Below are 17,710 nucleotides of genomic sequence, written 5' to 3'. Positions count from 1 at the left end.
TATTTTGCAGGCGGGTCAACCAATTGAGGCATTTGCAAGAAGAGATTGCACGGTCAGAACGACTCCCGGTCTTTGGCGAGTCCTTCCCTGCCCCATACGTCGTCGTCTAGCGTGCTGATGTGTATTCGCGCTCGAGCTTCTACAGATTTCAACATCCCGTTAGAAGGGTACCAACTGTTTCAAGAAAAGGTGCATCCGCTGCTTCTCCCCGGCGGGGTGATATATGCCGAGAATCTCGTGCATCAGCTCCGACTCGCGCTTGAAAGCAAGACGAGCTGGAGGAGAGGATGGCTCTGGGACGAATAAGAGTGGTAGTCCCGCGAATCTTCTAGGCATTCTTCCATTGACCCCTTCGTTGGGTCACGATCTATCCGTCTATTGAAGCTCGAACTTTGCAACGCCGTCGTCTAGAAAACTTTGGCACGCGTTACGAGGTTAGGAACGACTTTGTGAGGTTGACCGGGTCCGCGCGCCAGTTGCATGCATCCGAGTCCGATCGGGACGAGCACTCTCGATAGTCACGCGAAACTCGAGTCCTTAGAGACTGAATTTGCTGTCAGGGTAAAGCAAAGATTGCTGGCAGGATCGAGGCAGACGACACGAGCCGATACGCGCGCGCGTGCGAGAATGCATGCGAGGAGCTGTCCCGATCGGAAGGACGCGGAGAGGAGATTTCCCGCGGATTCTTTCAGGCAGCTGTCAGAGAGCAAGTGCGATCCTCGGTAGCAGTACAAGTACAGTCTACGGGCTCGATCCCGCTCACCAGGCGCGAGAGGGACGACGACGAGAGCAATTTGGGGGTGGAAAAAATTCAAGCTCCCAGGGCGCCCGGCGCTGACCCTCTCCTCTTCTCCCCCCCTTCTCCAACTTCGTCGAGATGCTTCGTGGTGCGCAAGTCAAGGTCCTCAACAGGGCTGCCCTTCGTTCGGCCCGCAAGAACGCGGCCGTGTTCAACGCGGCTCGCAACTTGGCCACCAAGGCTGCCACCCCGGCCTTCACTGCTCCCTCCGTTCCTCGCGCCACCCCCGTCAAGGCTGCTTCCCGTGAGTCTCGACGTTCTCGAGGGATCTCCTGCGAGCCTCTGCACGCGGTCACGCGGCGGCGGAGCGTCTCGGGCGCGAGATGACCTGGCGAGGTTGGGAGCAGCCTAATCGTCCCGCGATGCCGAGGCGCTCACCGCTCCGCCGCATCGCCCTGCCTCGTTCGCGGTTCTGACCCTGTCGCGTTCGTGTTCATGCAGCCCGCACCTACGCCACTGCCGCCAAGAACCAGGTCGGAAAGGTCAAGACCGTCATTGGTGCCGTCGTCGATGTGCGTGTCGCTTTTCCACCCCCTCTCGGCTCCTCCCACTCCTCCTCTTGCGTTGCCTCGCTCGCATAGGCAGTCTGGCTCGTCAAGCGTCGAGGAGCTGTATCGAAATTGCGCCGGTTTACTGACCCCCGCTGTCCCCGCATCGCTAGGTTCAATTCGACTCGGATGACCTTCCCCCCATCTTGAACGCTCTCGAGGTTCAGGGCTTCGAGCACCGCCTCGTCCTCGAGGTCTCGATGCACTTGGGAGAGAACACCGTTCGTTGCATTGCCATGGACGGTAAGCGCATTCGGCCGTTCGACACCGGTTCTCCCTCGATCGTGGCAGCTGACGCCTCGCCTCGCGCGCGTGTCTCGCAGGAACTGAGGGTCTCGTCCGTGGACAAGAGGTTGTCGACACCGGTGCCCCTATCCAGATCCCCGTCGGACCCGGATGCCTCGGCCGTATCATCAACGTTATCGGTGAGCCCATCGACGAGCGTGGCCCGATCAAGGCCGTCACCACCCGCCCCATCCACGCCGACCCCCCTGCGTTCGTCGACCAATCGACCGCTCCCGAGGTTCTCGAGACCGGTATCAAAGTCGTCGACTTGCTCGCCCCTTACGCCCGTGGAGGAAAGATTGGACTCTTCGGAGGAGCCGGTGTCGGAAAGACCGTCTTGATTCAAGAGCTCATCAACAACGTCGCCAAGGCCCACGGAGGATACTCGGTCTTCACCGGTGTCGGAGAGCGAACCCGTGAGGGTAACGGTTAGTCGCAAACATGCTCCTCTCGTGTGTCCCCCCTGGAACAATCGCTCACGCTCCTGTCGCTTCGACTCGCAGATCTCTACCACGAGATGATCGAGACTGGTGTCATCCAGCTCGACAACGACAAGTCCAAGACGGCTCTCGTCTTCGGACAGATGAACGAGCCCCCTGGTGCCCGTGCCCGTGTCGCCCTTACCGGTCTCACCATCGCCGAATACTTCCGTGACGACGAGGGACAAGACGTGCTTCTCTTCATTGACAACATTTTCCGATTCACCCAGGGCAAGTCGTTCGGCCCGTTCACGTTCTCGGAACGGTCTTCACTGACCTTGCATTTCTTGCGTCGATTACAGCCGGTTCCGAGGTGTCTGCCCTTCTCGGTCGTATCCCCTCGGCTGTCGGATACCAACCTACCCTCTCGACCGACATGGGAGGTATGCAAGAGCGTATCACCACCACCAAGAAGGGATCGATCACCTGTGTCCAGGCCGTCTACGTCCCTGCTGATGACTTGACGGATCCCGCTCCTGCCACCACCTTCGCCCACTTGGACGCCACCACCACCCTCTCGCGTGGTATTGCCGAGCTCGGTATCTACCCCGCTGTCGACCCCCTCGACTCCAAGTCGCGTATGCTCGACCCCCGTATCGTCGGACAAGAGCACTACGACATTGCCACCGCCACCCAGAAGCTCCTCCAGGACTACAAGGGTCTCCAAGATATCATTGCCATTCTTGGAATGGACGAGCTTTCCGAGGCTGACAAGCTCACCGTCGAGCGTGCACGAAAGGTTCAGCGTTTCATGTCGCAGCCCTTCGCTGTCGCTGAGTACGTCCCTCCCCGTCCACCTTTGCAATTCGAAAAAGCATCTGACCCACCTTTCTCTTCATAGGATCTTCACCGGTATCGAGGGTGCTCTCGTTCCTTTGGCCGAGACCGTCAACTCGTTCAAGCGCATCTTGGCCGGAGAGTTCGACCACCTTCCTGAAAACGCCTTCTACATGTACGTCGTTCTTTTTCAGTCTCGCATTCGCACCATTTCGGGCACATAAACTGACCCCGACTCGTTTGATTGCAGGGTTGGCGACATCGCTTCCGTTCAAAAGAAGGCTGAGCAAATCGCCGCTGAGCTCAAGTAGAAGATGGAAATTTAGTAGTTCGATTATGTGTGTTCGTAGAATGTCAAGGTCTTCACTTCCCTCATGCCTACCTACACAACAATTCTGGAGATCACGACGAGAGATACGGGAGTACAATTGTCCGACTCGACCAGAAAATTTGCGCTCATCCGAGAATTCCGCGGCGTTCGGACCCCTTTCGATTTTGGGACTCAACTCGCTGTGTGACCACTCGACTGTTCTCTTCTGACCACGACCCTGTTTCGTCCCATCAAATGCGGCTGTACCTCACGACAACCAAACCCCATTCCGTCGTCCTGGATGACACCGGGTTCCAGATCGTGTTCCTCGTCGAACGTTCGAACGAGACGGGAGAATCGGCTATCGGGATCACGGTGTACCCTCCTGGTGAACAATGTCCGTTTGGCGAACGGGACACGATTTCGGATTTGGCGGGTTGCCTCGGAATCCTCAAGTGGCAAGGTCGTAAGTTATCATCCTAGCAACGAACTCGGGTGGACCAGCAATCTGATCATGCACGATGTACGGAATATGCGTAGGGAACCTCCTGATTCTCGTCCAATTACCTCTCGAAGTGGTAGGCCTACAAGGAGGAGTCACTCGAATCAAACACGTCTTGTTCTTCGACCTCGAGAAATGTCGTACCGTCAATCACTCGACCGCCGCTTTTCGACACCTACTCGAGTCTGGACACTACTACATGTCGCACCTCGTGAATCTCACGAAACATGTTGCTCTGCAAGTTGCAGACGAAGTTCAGAGACGACAAGCTTGTCAACCGAGAGCGAGGAAGGATCCGACTCTGATTCCTACTCCATGTCCACACCATTTCGGGTTACCTCAATTCGTGTGGAACAGTCATCTCTTGGAACCGTGGTTCGAGTTGAGAGAATCGCTCGACCCCAAGATCAAAGCGGCATTTGACAGTCGTGGCTTTGCGCTCCCTATCATTGAGGGATTTTTCGATCAACAGAGGATCGAACTCGAAGATGGCGAGCGTATGTTCGTCACGGTTGTAAGTCGGCACAGTCGATACCGAGATGGTACGAGATTCGAGAAACGAGGAATCGACTCGCAAGGGAATGTAGGTAGAATTCGGTCTCGAGTTTCTCCCCCAAAACTGGCTCGACTGAGATCTTGTTATGCTTTCGAAATTGCAGGTCGCACAATTTGTCGAGTCCGAGACGATATTCGAGACAAACACCAGGACAGTATCGTTCGTACAGCTGCGAGGGTCGGTACCCTGTAAGGTCCAAGCTCGAGAATGAATGTCTCTTGCATTCACTGACCCGTTACTCATGCTTTGCAGTGTACTGGACCGAGACGCCGCGTACAACATCTCTCAACGTCAAGATTCTCGAACCAGTCTCGCAATCACTTGATCCTTTCCTGAAACATTTCCGCGAACTGGTTGCAAACTACGACAACGTGCATGCGCTCTCACTCCTGCACAACCACGACACGGTTCGAACCCATCCAGAACAACCTTTGTCAGACGCGTACAAACTCCTGTCAAACGCAGCAGAAACGGATCCAACCCTCAAAGGACGGGTTGTGTATCAACAGTATTCGATCCTTCGTACCAAGATGTTCGAAGTACCTCGACGTATTCTCGAAGCAACTTCGTCTGTGCTCGATCAAATTGGAGTCACGCTTTGTTCTGCGGATGCTCAGACGGGTGCGCTGTCGATCGTGGAACACCAAAAGGGGGTGTTTCGAGTCAACTGCAGAGACTGTTGTGATCGAACAACCCTCGGACAATGGAGTCTCGCAAGAGAGGCCATCTCCAGAACCCTGGACCAGCTCGAATATGATGAAAGGGCAAAAGTCAAAGTGGACAAGGCGATCGGAGAGCTTTGGGCCAAAGTACGTTTGCATTTTTTGTTCTCTCTGTGCTTCTCGAAGCCAATGTCATGTACCCCTGACAATGCTGTATCGAGCAGAACGGCAACGCTTTGTCTTTGATCTACACAGGTGCAGACGCGCTGTTTACTCGGGTATGTAAAACATCGCTTAGCCTGTCTCTCGGTCCTCATGTCGCCCGAACTCATGATTCGGTTCCCGTGCCTGCGCAGTTCATCCGAACCGGTCAGTACAGCCAAGTACAACAGACTCTTGACAACACTCATGCGATGGAGGAACGCCTGGTTCATCACTATGCGTTCGACAAGGAGAAAACCCGAGCGATCGAAATTCTGACCGTACGTTGACTCAGGCGAGGCCATAGCGCGCAATTCTGAAACAATTTCCTGACTGACACGGGCGACTACAGGGAGAATCCGAGGAACAGGAGTCACCGCCAAAGCTAGTACTGGTATCGCACCGTGTCGACGTTGTGAATACGGAACTATCTCACAAACAAGGCGAGAAGGACAAGGCCTGGTTCACTACTACAAGCTCGCTGGTACAAATCTGAACAACAATCGAAACGGACGAGGAACGGGGGGATGGTTTGCTTGTGTTTTTCCGATTTTTGTTTTACAGATTCTTGTAGGTTGGCCACCACAATCCAGCGCGATACGCCCGACTTGCCACTTTCCCTACTTCGTTCGGATTCCAGGGCGTGTTGGCCAAGTACAGAGTTTCGTACCTCTTGATCAACTTGTTATCGGACCAATCGTGATTCGTTTTGAGCTTTGTCCATGCTGGATGTGCCTGTTTCTCGTCGAGAGAAAGCTCGAACGGAACGTCGAGTAAAATCTCGTCCTGTGCGAACGAGAACATGTCTGCCTCGACGTCTTTGAGATACAGTTCGATTTCTTGCGTAGTCGGATTCTTCTTCGGATTCGAAGGTGTGCGGTGGTACCGGTCTCGCTCGAGTTTGATCGAAGTCGCTTGGAGGATCTTGTCGAGTACGTATCGAGTCGAGTTCATGTCAAAGTTGCAGTAGAACCAGATTGATTGAATTTGAGACATGGGTCGTTGATGTTTCTCTCGACTCCAGAATTGGAGGAGTTCCTTGTTGTCTTCAGCGTGAATGAGTTTCTAATCACACACCCATGTTAGGTAAGTTGCAAGGGTCAATACACGACAGGCGCCCGCAAGTTGGCAGCGAAACACAGAAAGAAGGACAAACGAAGGCTTACCATTTCTTCCTCGTCAAGCTGTTTGGTCGACCTGCGTTTGATCAAGAGTGGATCCAAATTCGCATGCTGATCCATCGTCTTCGGGATGATGCGATTTTTCGACATCTCGACTGCACCGTGTCGTTCTTCTTTTTCTTCGTCTTCGTCGTCATCGCTAGTCTCGTCCGAGGTCGTTCCTGTCGAATCATCTTCGACATGTTTGAATATGTCGATATGTTCAAGTTCGCGACGTTGCTTCTTCGTCTTTGGGAACGGATATCGGTTCTGAGCCCATTCCTTGAGTTTCTTCAGAAAAGTCGGGTAAAGTTTCGAATACATGGAACGATCCCTCCCAGACTGTTGTTTTCAACGATTACTGTCAGGATTAATCTCGACATTTCATGAAAAGAGAGAAGACAACTTAACGCTCTCCCAAAACTCGTGTTCCAAGTTGCGAAACATTTCCGATTTGGGCATCTTGACTCCCCGACTGTCACCTCGTTCCACTCGTTTCGCCAATTTCGTCCAGTACTCTTCTTCTTCCGGTTTGAGATCGTACTTGATCTTTTCCTCGACGACCACTTGATCAGGTTCTTCCGAACCTTCGGAAACGTCCAAAACACTCTCGCGACCCATACTAGGAGTAGGTTCATACCTTGATTTCTTTCGAGAGACGACTTTGCGAATGATGATCACGTTTGAATCGGCCTGAGAAGATTTGGGTTTCGTTTGACAGGGAGGAGGTCGAAACATTTCGGCGTAAGGGTTCCATCGACGAGGAGGATCGAGTTGTTGGTTCATCATCTTGAGGATCCAACTTTCTCCTACTTTCGGGATTCCTGGAAAAAGAGGGGCCCACTCAAGGTAGCATGAGTTTCGGAGAGATTCGCAAAAAGGACATGAGGAGAGAGAGAGATCACATCTCACCTCGTTCGTCTGCGTAGGTCCAGATGAATTCGTACGCATCGTTCCAATGATCAGGGACAATCACGAAATCACACCCTTTGATCTTTCGCAACCCCGTCGCCAAAGACGAAGACGATTGAGGACCAACCACTTGAGCTCCATTCTGTTCGAGCCAGTCGACGAGTTCTTCTCGAGTGTGATCGTGTTGTTGATAGAGGGTTGAATCTTGACAAGCGTGCAACCAGATCTTATCCGGAACAAACTCGCCACCTTGATGGGTGCGGTGCCAATGGGTAAGCAAGTGAGGTCGGTCCGGATTCAATGAACGGTCGTGAACCGGATCCAGGTGTCGGGTTGAAAAGGTAGGACGAGGAGCGGGAGTGGGTTGTGTCGGTTTCTTGGACGATCGGAAAGACAGGGTAGGTTCAATCTCGCTTTCAGTCGAGTTTGAGAGGTTGTCCGAATCGGAATCAGGAACGGTGGTAGATTCGCGTCGAGGTTGAGCAGGTGCTGGTACAAGAGAAGAACCCGTCGCGTGGCGATTCGGACTGCTGTTACTCGCAGCTAGGTTGTCTTGCTCGTGTGCCTCATCCCCTCTATCTCCTCGTTCTTCCTCGCTGTCTCTCTCTGAAGGAACTGATTCGAATGGATTGGCTAGATGCGGATCTGACTCTAGCGCTCGTCGGGTTTCAGAGTTGTTGCGCTTGCCGTTCGAATCCGAGAGAGGATTGTTCACTCGAGGGGCCGAGCGGGATGGTTGCGAGTGATGCTTTGGCACGTCTTGCTTGTTCGGGTCGTCATGGTCAGATCGTTCGACTCGTGCTTGAGCCTCGGATGAATCTGATTCGGCGACGGGTGATCTACGTTTCTTGCGGTAGACGCGCTTGTGGGACGCTTTTCGAACAGGTTGGAGCTCGTCTCGAGGTACCGAGTCGGGGTCGGCGGGAGGAGGGGATCGGAAGAGAGTGCTAGTGGGGTCCTGTTCGGGAACTGCGCTCGAAGCAGCCGAGGGAACGGGGAGCGTTGCAGTTTTCGGGAGCGTCGGTGAATGCATTGGAGAGGGAGATCGTCGAGGATGTTCGCTGGTGCTGTCCGAGTCGGTCCGAGGGATGATCCGAGTGGGAACAGCTTTCAGGGGGGACTTGTTCCCGACGAGGAGAGCGAGTGCGACATCTTGACTCGAGTCGATCGAGGATGCACGTGAACGAGTGTTGCTGGGGACAGGCGAGGGTGGGGTCGGGCTGTGCTGGTTTGTTGATCGAACGCGAGACGCGACGGCTGCTCGTTTGTTCGCGCGTTCGGGGGCACCGGACGCTACCGTGGTCGGTTGTTTGCGCTTGCGACGAGTTGACGCCATGCCTCGCGACGCGAATCCGAGGCGAGCACGACGACAAGGATGAGAGATCAGCGAATGTCAATGAATGCAGCACGCGCGAGGTGCTTTCATCTCCTGCAACGCTCTCGATGACTACCGAGCCAACACCCATCAGGCTGCGAGTCGCGAATCAGAAGGCCTACCTGTGGGATCTCAACGGTTCCGTCCCTGCTCTTGCCTCCTTTTTCTTCCTGCTCTCGCACGCTGACAGTCTTCGGCGTACATCAGACATCCAAAGACTCCGAGTCGAACACCACATCTGTGGATCCCTGCATGGTACCCTCCCGCAAGTGACGCAGCAGAACGTCTTTCTCGGACTTCCGCTCGTACTCGCTCCGGAAGAAGTGGTCCTCCTCGTCAAGAACCGTACGTTTGGATCCTCCCCCGGTGAACGAACCCGACGAGCGACTGATACATAATGACTTGTGCGGTTCCCAGGGATAGCCGTCATTGTCGACGACCCGCAAGCACACACCGACCCTTCCTTGGCACAAGCACACGAGTATGACGAATCCCGAGCAGCCGCGATCGAGAACCAACAACGCACGACCTACGAGTACGAGCAACAGAAACGGATAGAGATGCAACAGAAACATCGCGACAAGATCGAGTTGAAACACAAACTCAAATTTGAGAAACAGCAACAGCAACAACAACTCGGATTCGATGTAGTCGTACCCGACCTACCTCGAACCTCGGATGCAGCTACAGATTTACCGATCGAGACTCCTCAAACTCCATGTCTCGGTTCGATCCCCTACGCGATCCTGATTGATCCAAATTCGTCCTCGTACCCTTGGTACGATCCTGATGCCTCTCTTGCGACCTACTCGACCCTCGAAGCCGCTCAGGAAGCTCGAGTATGGAACTATCCGACGACGCCCTTGCAACGATCGAAATGTCGAGTGTTTGAAGACTTGTGGAACAAAGGGTACTACATGGGAGGAGGACTACGATTCGGTGGTGATTTCCTCGTCTATCCAGGTACGCAGAAAAAAAACATCTTTGTCGAATCAAAACTGAGAGGTTTGTTGACGAGTTTTGATTCGTGATATCAGGTGATCCGTTGAGGTACCATTCGCATTTCACCTTGACCATCCTCGCGACTCCTACTACAACCATCATGCCTCTCGACCTCGTCGCGTATGGCAGGCTCGCGACCGCAGTCAAGAAAGCTCATTTGTTGGCGAGTTGGAACGAGCGAGAACTTCGAACCGATTACCTCAGTCTCGAATGGGCCGCATTCGGTTAAAGAAGCCCTGTTCCTGTGTCGATCGAGACATAGCATATATCACTACGTTTCTTGATTGCAATCAAATAACGAGAAATATATCAAGCATTTTTTTTCTAAATGCGCTCAAACAAGTAGACGTATGCCAATTCCCTCCACTTGTCCGCACTCTGTTCCCCTTGGTTCGCACGCACGACTTTCTCATCGTTGAACAAGACCCAACTACCCGGTTCCGACTGTCCCTCGACATCTGCTTGACCCGTCCACACGTGCGCGACGTAATGTCCGCTGTGAACTGAAGGTCCTTTGTGAGAGATGAACGATTTGAGTCGGTACCGTGCTGGCAAACTTGAATCGCCTCGATTCTTCTCAATACCGGCGTCGATCGGCCCTGACTGCAAAGGTTCGATCGAACCGTCGTCATCTGGATGCGAGAACAACCATTCGACCGCTCGATTCGGATCTCCACCCTGAAAGGTAGAATCGATTCACAATCAGCCTAAACGGGAACTCCGAGACAATCGAAAAGTGAGCAAGTTCAGGACGGACAGTTTCGAGCAGGGCTTTGCGACCTTGAGCCTTTGTGAAACCCATATCGACAATCATCGAGATCTGTTCATCGTTGGGTTCGTTCCCACTCGAAGATGTCGCAGCAGTAGGAGAAGGTAGAGGGTCGTCAAGATCTAGAGAGTAGAACCGTGAAGGGTTGTCAGTGTTTAGTGCTCTAAGCAGAGTCCCCTCTTTTCGTGGAATTGGTTGTCTCTGGAATAAAGAAACTGACCGGTATCATCCATGTGCTCAAACAACCAATTCATCGCTACTTCGGCACCTTCGTTCCCAGTCTTGAGCAACGCACGTTGTGCTCGAATCTCGGGGAACCCCATCCCCATCAATTGGTTCATCGCGCCTTCATCAAACTCGTGGGTTTGTGCAGGAGCTGTTCGATCCATATGATCAGTCTCGACAGCTCTCGAAACGATGAAGAGATGGTACGGTACCTGTTGATGATTCGTCCTCAAGCAACTCTGTTTCCCCGGGTTGCAACCCTTGGCCGAGGTATTGCGACAGATCGACGCATTTCGGATCAAATGTCAACGGAACGTCGACTTTGCGGGGTACCCAATTGTCAAGCTGAAAGCGAGCAGCGTTGACGATGAGGACTTGAGGGAAAGTCGAGAATCGAGTCGACCTGCAAAATAAATTCCCAAGCACCGACCTCGTCAGTTCAGAAAGTCACTAGCGATACGATCTCAGCGGACAGATACACCGTACTTGAGAGCAGTAGTCTTGTCGTTGCAAGCCGAGCAAGTGTAGTCGATCTCTTGCGGAGTGGTCAGGTTGTCGAGACACTCTTTCAACTCGACTCGCTCGTACTCTTCCTTCTTCTGTTTCGCATCGCCATCCCCTTCACTCGATTCCTTCTCTTCAACAACCATGTCGACTGCAAGTTTCCGGATCGGTACCGGGATGCTCAACCCTTCTTGATCTTGTTGCCTGTACCTGACCCCTCGGCATTTTGTACATTCGAGTCTCTCCTCCATCGAATACCCAAACGTCTCGACCGTCACGTCTTGACTGTTCTCCTTCTTGCTCGATCGCCGGATGTACTCGAGCAAGTGGTTCAAGAACTCTCCAGCGTCTTGTTGTTTCATCGTTGAGAATTCGCTGTGATCCTTGCCGACCAAAGCCTTGAACATGGAAGGTTTGATCCCATCCTGGAATCGAACTGGTGTAGGAGCTGCGGAAGAATCGTCTGCCGTCGAGTTCGAACTCGACGGGATCGAGTAGCGACCCGAGAGGAGGCCGTCGGCGATTTTCGACATTTGACATTCGAAACAAGTCGCCGGGTTTGGGTTTGTACATGTGGGCACGTGCGTCAGGAAAGAAGTCAAGTATCGATCTTGGAAGACGGGCAGCGAGAACAACGATTGGAGTGAGGAAGCCATGTAGCATCTTCTCAAAGTGAGGCGAAAATCAGTCACATGACCGAAAGGAGTGTATTGGCACGTCTCGAGCTCACGAATTTCCGAGATTCTTCAGGCCGGTCAAGCCTGGACCAAACACCGGTTCGAGCTCTTTCCCGTCGGCGCCTGTCATGGCAAAGTCAAAATTCATGTTCTGCTCGACTTGCTGTACACACAATCATCAATACTGTCAGTAGGCGTCCTGAGAGTGCAGGGCAAGGTCAAGCCCACCAGCTCGGTCATGCTCTTTTCAGTCTTCTTCTGTCCAGCAACTTCAATCCCGAATGTCGAGAGGTGTTGCGCGAGGTGAGGGTCGATTCTCGCATCATCACAAGCGTAGCAGTACACATCTGATCGATCGAATCCACCGATGAGCCATGAACTGATAGGTATGGTGGGAACAGGAATTACCTGCAGATCCATCCGGTTCGATCGTGCCGAGCTTGACGGCAACTGCATGTCCCGTCTCTTGCGTGTGTTCGAGTCCGTGACCGTTGCCTCCTCCACCTCCGAACTGTTGCCGACCGCATCCGAGTGCTCCGCAGACGAGGCAGAGCCACAAGTTGGACGAAAGCTCGCATTTGGAACAATGGGCCAAACCTGACGGAGCAGGAACAGTCAACCATCGCGACGAATTGCCGGATCCGAGCAAGTGGAGCGCACCTGACGGCTCTAGCTTGCGAGGCGAAGGCTGTACTAGTTCCCTCGTGTGAGAGCAAGGCACGATCTCTTCCTCCCACGCTTGCACTTCACTCTTTTGTGCCGAAGACATGGAGCTCAAGACTCCTTGAACGACTTCATCAAGCTGATCGATGTTGACGACAGCTCAGCGAAGTGTGGGACCTTCAAGGTGCAGACTTGACCCTTACAAGGAAGTTTGTTTCGACTGGGACCCAAGCTCCACCTTGCCACATCTTGACCGTCGTGGTTGTCTCGTAGGTCTCTTCTTCACTCGGATCCTCCCTGATTGCGAGTTTCTTGATCGGGGGTTCTTGCGAATCCTGTTTCAACGGAGAGGCAAACCAGGACCTATGAAGTCATTGTCTCCCAGGAAACGGACAAGAGGACGCGCACCCTCTTCCTCCGTTCAGATTGCTTTTTGCGCTTGACAATGTTGACCACAACCGAATGTCCAGTCTTGTCGGCATGTAGGTTCGAGTGCTGATTCGTGCTGCCTGCGGAACATGCGCCGTTGAAGCAGTGCAGACACACGTCGAGACCGAATTCGGGGGACTGCCAGACCGTGTCGAAACATTGCGTACACTCTGGACATGGCAAGCGTCGCCAGATGAGCTCGCGGGGTGACCCGCCTGGTGATGAGACGCAACGAAGCGAGTGAGACTAACCTTCACGGTGCACGAGCTGGGAAGCGCGAGGAGGCGAGAGCTGAGCGAGAACTTCATCTGGTACGTGAGCGGTCATACTGGCGAGCAAATTATGGCGTTGAGAGCGGAAGCGAGCGGATGAGGGGCCGGTGCCACAGCCTCCTCGGGACGCGGTGACACATGAGCATCACGCTTTTTCGACAAGTTGGTCTGGTTACCATCGCCTGAAATAAGGCCTCTAGACTGCTTCGCAAAAAGTCGCATATTGCTAGAAAAATGCCACCCAAACGTAGCGTAATGGGTATTTTGCACATGTTATTATTTCAACAGCGCCCCGATCGGCGCCCGAGCAAAGGTTCTCAGACCCAGAGATTGTGCTCAACTAGCCTCGGTCTGTTTCAGAAAATCCGTCGAAGCGTATGAGAGTCTGCTCAGATGCAAGCGTGTCAGAGAATTGACTTCTCGTAGCCAATGATGCAGAACGAGGAGAGAAATACGCACACTCCGGCTGCCATGTGAGCATCCGTCAATGGCACTCGCCCGCTTGTTCCAAAGCTAACGAGCAACAGGCCATGTTCTCGAGCGCTTTGGATCAAACTCGGCACTTGCACCTGCAATTTCAAGGGACGGTCTGGGTCAATCGATCGCTATCTGGTCAGACACAGCGAGAATAAGAGTGATGGACGCACAAGCATTGTAGCATCGAGCATAACTCCGAGCAAGTTGTTCGCTTTCGCAAACTTGACTGCTTCCCGGATACTCGTGCACCGCCGGTCCTCCTCGAACCGATTCGCCGGTACCATTTTGCGGTGAGCCTCCGAGCTCGACCTCGACAAGCCGCAATAGCTCGCGAAAAAGACCGAAAAGTTGGGCTGTTTCCAATTGAGCGCAGTGCACACAACCGGGTTGAAAGACGACAGAACAATCCTCCGATGTTCCGGTTGGGGATTTGTGGAAGGCAAGTTTGCTGGCGAAGACGATGACTGGATCGATTTGTATACGGTCGACAGGACCGAGTCGACAAATTCGTTCACCTCGAGTATCCGACCGAGGCACAACCGTCTGGCATCAGACCGCGTCGGGTATCGCAACTCGAGATTGACGCCAAACGATAGCGGCAGGATCTGTTAGTAGCAGGCAAGATTGTGGGTGAGACCGCTGTTTGATGTGTTTGGTAGTTTAGCTCACCTTGAATAGCTCGTCGAGCGGGACGAGTGCGGACACTAGCGCTTGATACCAAGCCGCTGGGTCGTCCTTCGAAATAATTCTGGAAGGGTCGAGCGTCCGTTGAGTCCTCTGTGCCAGGTTGACGAATTGCTCGAGCGTGACATCGCCAACATTGACCTCGAGGCCGTCCACCGGCAGTTTCCAATGCGGCCAAGCAACGGGATACCCATCACTCGTGACTTGGACGACTATGCGGACGTGCTCTCCTGAGAGCGACGATGCAGTCACGACCGAGGACGTTGCCGGATTTGCGTCTCCGCTGCCTCCGGCTGTAGTCGTCGCGAGGGTCGCTGTCGATTTCCAATAAGTCTCGAACTGACCTCCGATCTGCAATTGTGCCCGCCCGAATGGCTTGACGACATTGATTTCGAATGGAACGTCTCCAATGACTCTCAAGTGCGGATCGACAATCGGTACGACGTACGACCCTTGCGACCTGAGGTCGGCAAACGTTGACGGGTGAGCGACCGCTTTGCCAATCATCTTGGAGCCGAATGTCGGGAACAGGTCGAACTCGAGCGAGAAATCGTGCAAGGAGTCGAGCTGGAACGAGAATACTTCGCGCTCGTCGGCGAGCGGTAGAATGACCGAATGCGGAATCGACGAGCCCGAAGAATCAGGTTTCGGGGTCATGACAAGCTTGAGTGAAGAAGCTTGGCCATGCTGCGGCTGGTCAAAGAGTCGTACGGGCGACGGGAACGGTGGCCGAGTAGTATTGGGATGTCCAAGCGTGACATGCACTAGATACTTCTTGTCGAGATAATTGTGACCGTCTGTGCAACATGCGAATCGGGGTCAGACAGACGCACCCAGCAACAGTCGAAAGGAATGTCACGCACAGATCCGGAAAGGGATGATCGGTGGAGGCAGCGACAGACTTGGGATCATGTCGGCGTCGAGCTCTGCCTCGAGTGGGTCGATCGCCATGGTCGACACGCTCGCAGTTGCCTCAGCCTTGACCTCCTCCGTCGACCGCTGCTTCCCGTTGTCCTGCTGCTCGAGCGTCGAGCCGGCAGCGAGCAGAAGATTGACAATTTCGACATGCCCCTGCCAAGCAGCATAGTGAATCGGCGTGCGCCGGAACTCGTCCTGCGCGTACACGTCGGAGCCTGCATTGAGAAGTACCCGGACGCTCTCGACGTGCCCTTCGCTAGCAGCATGCGAGAGGGGAGTCGCCTGAGAGTATTTGTCGGCGACGTCGATGCCGCTGAACCCTCGAGTCGCATCGACGAGCAGTTGCAGCACACCGGCATGCCCTTCTCGAGCGGCGAGATGTTGAGGCCAATACCCGGCTGGATTCGGCAGGATCTGCGCTCCACGCTCCAAAAGAAGCCGTGCGATCGCCTCGTGTCCATATTGCGATGCGAGAGACAACGCATTGAGATCGTCGGCAGCTGAAGTACTGCTCGCGAGAGTGGCGGTCTTGTCCGCGTTCGGAGGCGAAGGAGTTGCTTCGAAAGAGACGCCCGATTGTAGGAAAGTTTCGACGACATCAGTCCAGCCGTTCGTGATTGAATAGATGATGGCAGAGTAGCCGTCGAGGTCCGAGGTTGTTGGCGAAGCACCAGCTGCTAGCAGAGCTTGACACACGGATGCGTGTCCATTCATAGCTGCATAGTGCAGAGGCTGTCGGCCATACGCATCTGCCTGCGAAGCAGACAGATTCCTCTCGAGACATGCCTTGACGAGCGAGAGTCGACCGGCGCTTGCAGACTAGAGGCACAGTGTTCGAGTTTAGTGTTGACGCAGACCAGGATCAGCCCACACTGCTGAGACGTACCTCATGCAAAGCAGTGCGACCATTGATGTCATCCACAAATCCGAAATTGAGCATCTCGAGCGGAATTCGGGTCCGTGATTCCTCCTCTCCCTCCTGCAGCGCGCTCTCCTCGAGCACAGCGCGCCACAAAATCCTCGCAACGGGACTTTTCGGATCTTGATCTCCGCCTCTCCCTGAAACGTTGCCCTTCGGCTTGAGCAGCTCGAGCACTTCCTGCACGACGTTGTCATCTTTCGCCTTGATCGCTCCGACTAACGCAGACTCGAGATCTTCGAGTGCCTCGATGCGGTCGCCGCGATCGAACAGAGTCGGCAGATGCGGCGCAGGGTGGGAAGCACCATCGATCAAGGCACCGTCGGCAAGGAGAGCGGATCCTGCTCGAGACGAATCAGACGCGAGCAGATTCTCCAGCGACAACAAGTTTGCGGACGCAACTGCCAGCAGATGTTGAGTAAGCTCGTGACGAAGAACCGTCTCAACAAGTAGGCTCACCATCCGAAAGCTCGGCAATGAATTCTCGGTTGAATACAGGCTGAACTTCGACCTGTCGGGCCAGATAGAGCTGTCCATCTGGTTGCCCTTCTTGCGCTAATCTCAGAGGCGATTTTTCGCACATCAGTTGACATCTGGCCTAGCGAAGACCCGAAGATTGCGCCAGTCTTACGGCGTGAAGATTCGCCAAATCGATCAGCTTGTCTGCGGCAGGCTTTGTCCCATTTCTTACAGATCTTGCGAAAGGCCGTCGCGTTCAATTCGATATAGGTCTGACAGCACCAAAGTGTTCCAGGAGTGGACCATCGATCTTGATGCGTGATAGGAACATACCTGCAGCCGACCAAGATCTCGCTCAAAATTCACAAAGCCTTCGTAAAGAGCTCCAAAGTTGCTGCTGTCACGAGTGAGCGCCTTGAATTTGGTTGGGTTGTTGGGATCGGCCAGAGTCGATGCCAGCAGCTTGCGCTTGTCGATCAGAGTTCGTAATCGCACTTTGAGGGCCGACTCTCGCTGGTAGTAGAAATCGTTGATCTATCATCGGATCGCGTTGATCAGCATTCATGCACGAATCGCGCCCCCGCTCAGGTACGATACTAACCTTTTCAAGTTCACGCTCAAGCTTGAAGAAGAATGCAGCCTTGTGCGCTTGGAGCAGAGTCCCTTGTTCACCTTCGGCCACCATGACGCCGTTGACCGTTGCGGCATGTGCAAACAGCTGAGCTGCCGTGGACGTTGCCTCAAACGGCTGCTGCGGTTCGCCTGGCACAACTGAAGCAGGGGATGCGCTCGCAGGACCATTCGGATCGGAAGTGGAGCTGAGGACGGGCTGATCAGACACGGGGCGGGGTGGACGCACTCCAGCTGCGAGTAATGCGGCATCCGCAGGTCTACCTTTCGCCAACGAGTTGATGATCTGCGTGCGGCGGGACGACTTGAGTCACGGGCAACCCGCCGTACAGCCTCGCGGCGAGAGATGGACGGACCTTTTTCAACCCTTTGTAGTCACAGAAGTAGCTGCTCCAGCCTGGGAACCCATTCTGTGCAAAGATTTGCGCCTGGAGGGTTTTGCCGAATTTCATCGCGTGGTACGGGAATTGGCAGCCGGGTTGAGACTCGTCGGAGAGGTCGGAACAAGTTGCGCTC

The 17,710-nt window shown here is 54.1% G+C and overlaps 6 protein-coding genes across 6 annotated transcripts; 3 read left to right on the top strand and 3 right to left on the bottom strand.

Moving 5' to 3' along the window:
* Positions 1–877: 877 nt before the first annotated feature.
* On the top strand, positions 878–3,199 carry ATP2 (F1F0 ATP synthase subunit beta; the record flags this gene model as incomplete). The annotated part of the gene is made up of 8 exons (XM_076680463.1): positions 878–1,043; positions 1,241–1,311; positions 1,461–1,590; positions 1,671–2,060; positions 2,136–2,342; positions 2,414–2,888; positions 2,953–3,063; positions 3,139–3,199. 8 exons carry the CDS (start codon positions 878–880, stop codon positions 3,197–3,199), a joined length of 1,611 nt encoding a protein of 536 aa, XP_076532422.1.
* Positions 3,200–3,453: 254 nt separating this feature from the next.
* On the top strand, positions 3,454–5,615 carry JCM15063_000639 (uncharacterized protein; the record flags this gene model as incomplete). Its single annotated transcript, XM_076680462.1, has 7 exons — positions 3,454–3,664; positions 3,739–4,283; positions 4,360–4,444; positions 4,509–5,065; positions 5,143–5,196; positions 5,275–5,400; positions 5,472–5,615. 7 exons carry the CDS (start codon positions 3,454–3,456, stop codon positions 5,613–5,615), a joined length of 1,722 nt encoding a protein of 573 aa, XP_076532421.1.
* A 62-nt stretch (positions 5,616–5,677) lies between these two features.
* Positions 5,678–8,527, bottom strand: JCM15063_000638 (uncharacterized protein; the record flags this gene model as incomplete). The annotated part of the gene is made up of 4 exons (XM_076680461.1): positions 5,678–6,184; positions 6,286–6,621; positions 6,691–7,103; positions 7,192–8,527. 4 exons carry the CDS (start codon positions 8,525–8,527, stop codon positions 5,678–5,680), a joined length of 2,592 nt encoding a protein of 863 aa, XP_076532420.1.
* Positions 8,528–8,634: 107 nt separating this feature from the next.
* Positions 8,635–9,797, top strand: SEN34 (tRNA splicing endonuclease subunit SEN34; the record flags this gene model as incomplete). The annotated part of the gene is made up of 4 exons (XM_076680460.1): positions 8,635–8,704; positions 8,774–8,911; positions 8,984–9,529; positions 9,604–9,797. The coding sequence occupies 4 exons, from the start codon at positions 8,635–8,637 to the stop codon at positions 9,795–9,797; spliced, it is 948 nt and encodes a 315-aa protein (XP_076532419.1).
* A 95-nt stretch (positions 9,798–9,892) lies between these two features.
* UBP14 (ubiquitin-specific protease UBP14) lies at positions 9,893–13,162 on the bottom strand (the record flags this gene model as incomplete). Its single annotated transcript, XM_076680459.1, has 12 exons — positions 9,893–10,246; positions 10,326–10,459; positions 10,558–10,713; positions 10,775–10,965; positions 11,049–11,729; positions 11,797–11,906; positions 11,972–12,090; positions 12,152–12,340; positions 12,404–12,545; positions 12,610–12,741; positions 12,815–13,005; positions 13,087–13,162. The coding sequence occupies 12 exons, from the start codon at positions 13,160–13,162 to the stop codon at positions 9,893–9,895; spliced, it is 2,475 nt and encodes an 824-aa protein (XP_076532418.1).
* Positions 13,163–13,443: 281 nt separating this feature from the next.
* JCM15063_000635 (uncharacterized protein) lies at positions 13,444–17,646 on the bottom strand (the record flags this gene model as incomplete). The annotated part of the gene is made up of 11 exons (XM_076680458.1): positions 13,444–13,492; positions 13,567–13,676; positions 13,755–14,189; positions 14,254–15,065; positions 15,132–16,005; positions 16,073–16,506; positions 16,565–16,660; positions 16,737–16,836; positions 16,898–17,098; positions 17,166–17,480; positions 17,551–17,646. The coding sequence occupies 11 exons, from the start codon at positions 17,644–17,646 to the stop codon at positions 13,444–13,446; spliced, it is 3,522 nt and encodes a 1,173-aa protein (XP_076532417.1).
* Between the last annotated feature and the right edge of the window lie 64 nt (positions 17,647–17,710).

The sequence above is a fragment of the Sporobolomyces koalae genome (genome assembly GCF_050403365.1).
Source record: "Sporobolomyces koalae JCM15063 DNA, S_koalae_JCM15063T_v1_ctg38, whole genome shotgun sequence".
Lineage (NCBI taxonomy): Eukaryota > Fungi > Basidiomycota > Microbotryomycetes > Sporidiobolales > Sporidiobolaceae > Sporobolomyces > Sporobolomyces koalae.
The sequence above is the reverse complement of the archived record's forward strand: the minus strand, read 5'-3'. Positions and strand labels throughout refer to the sequence as shown.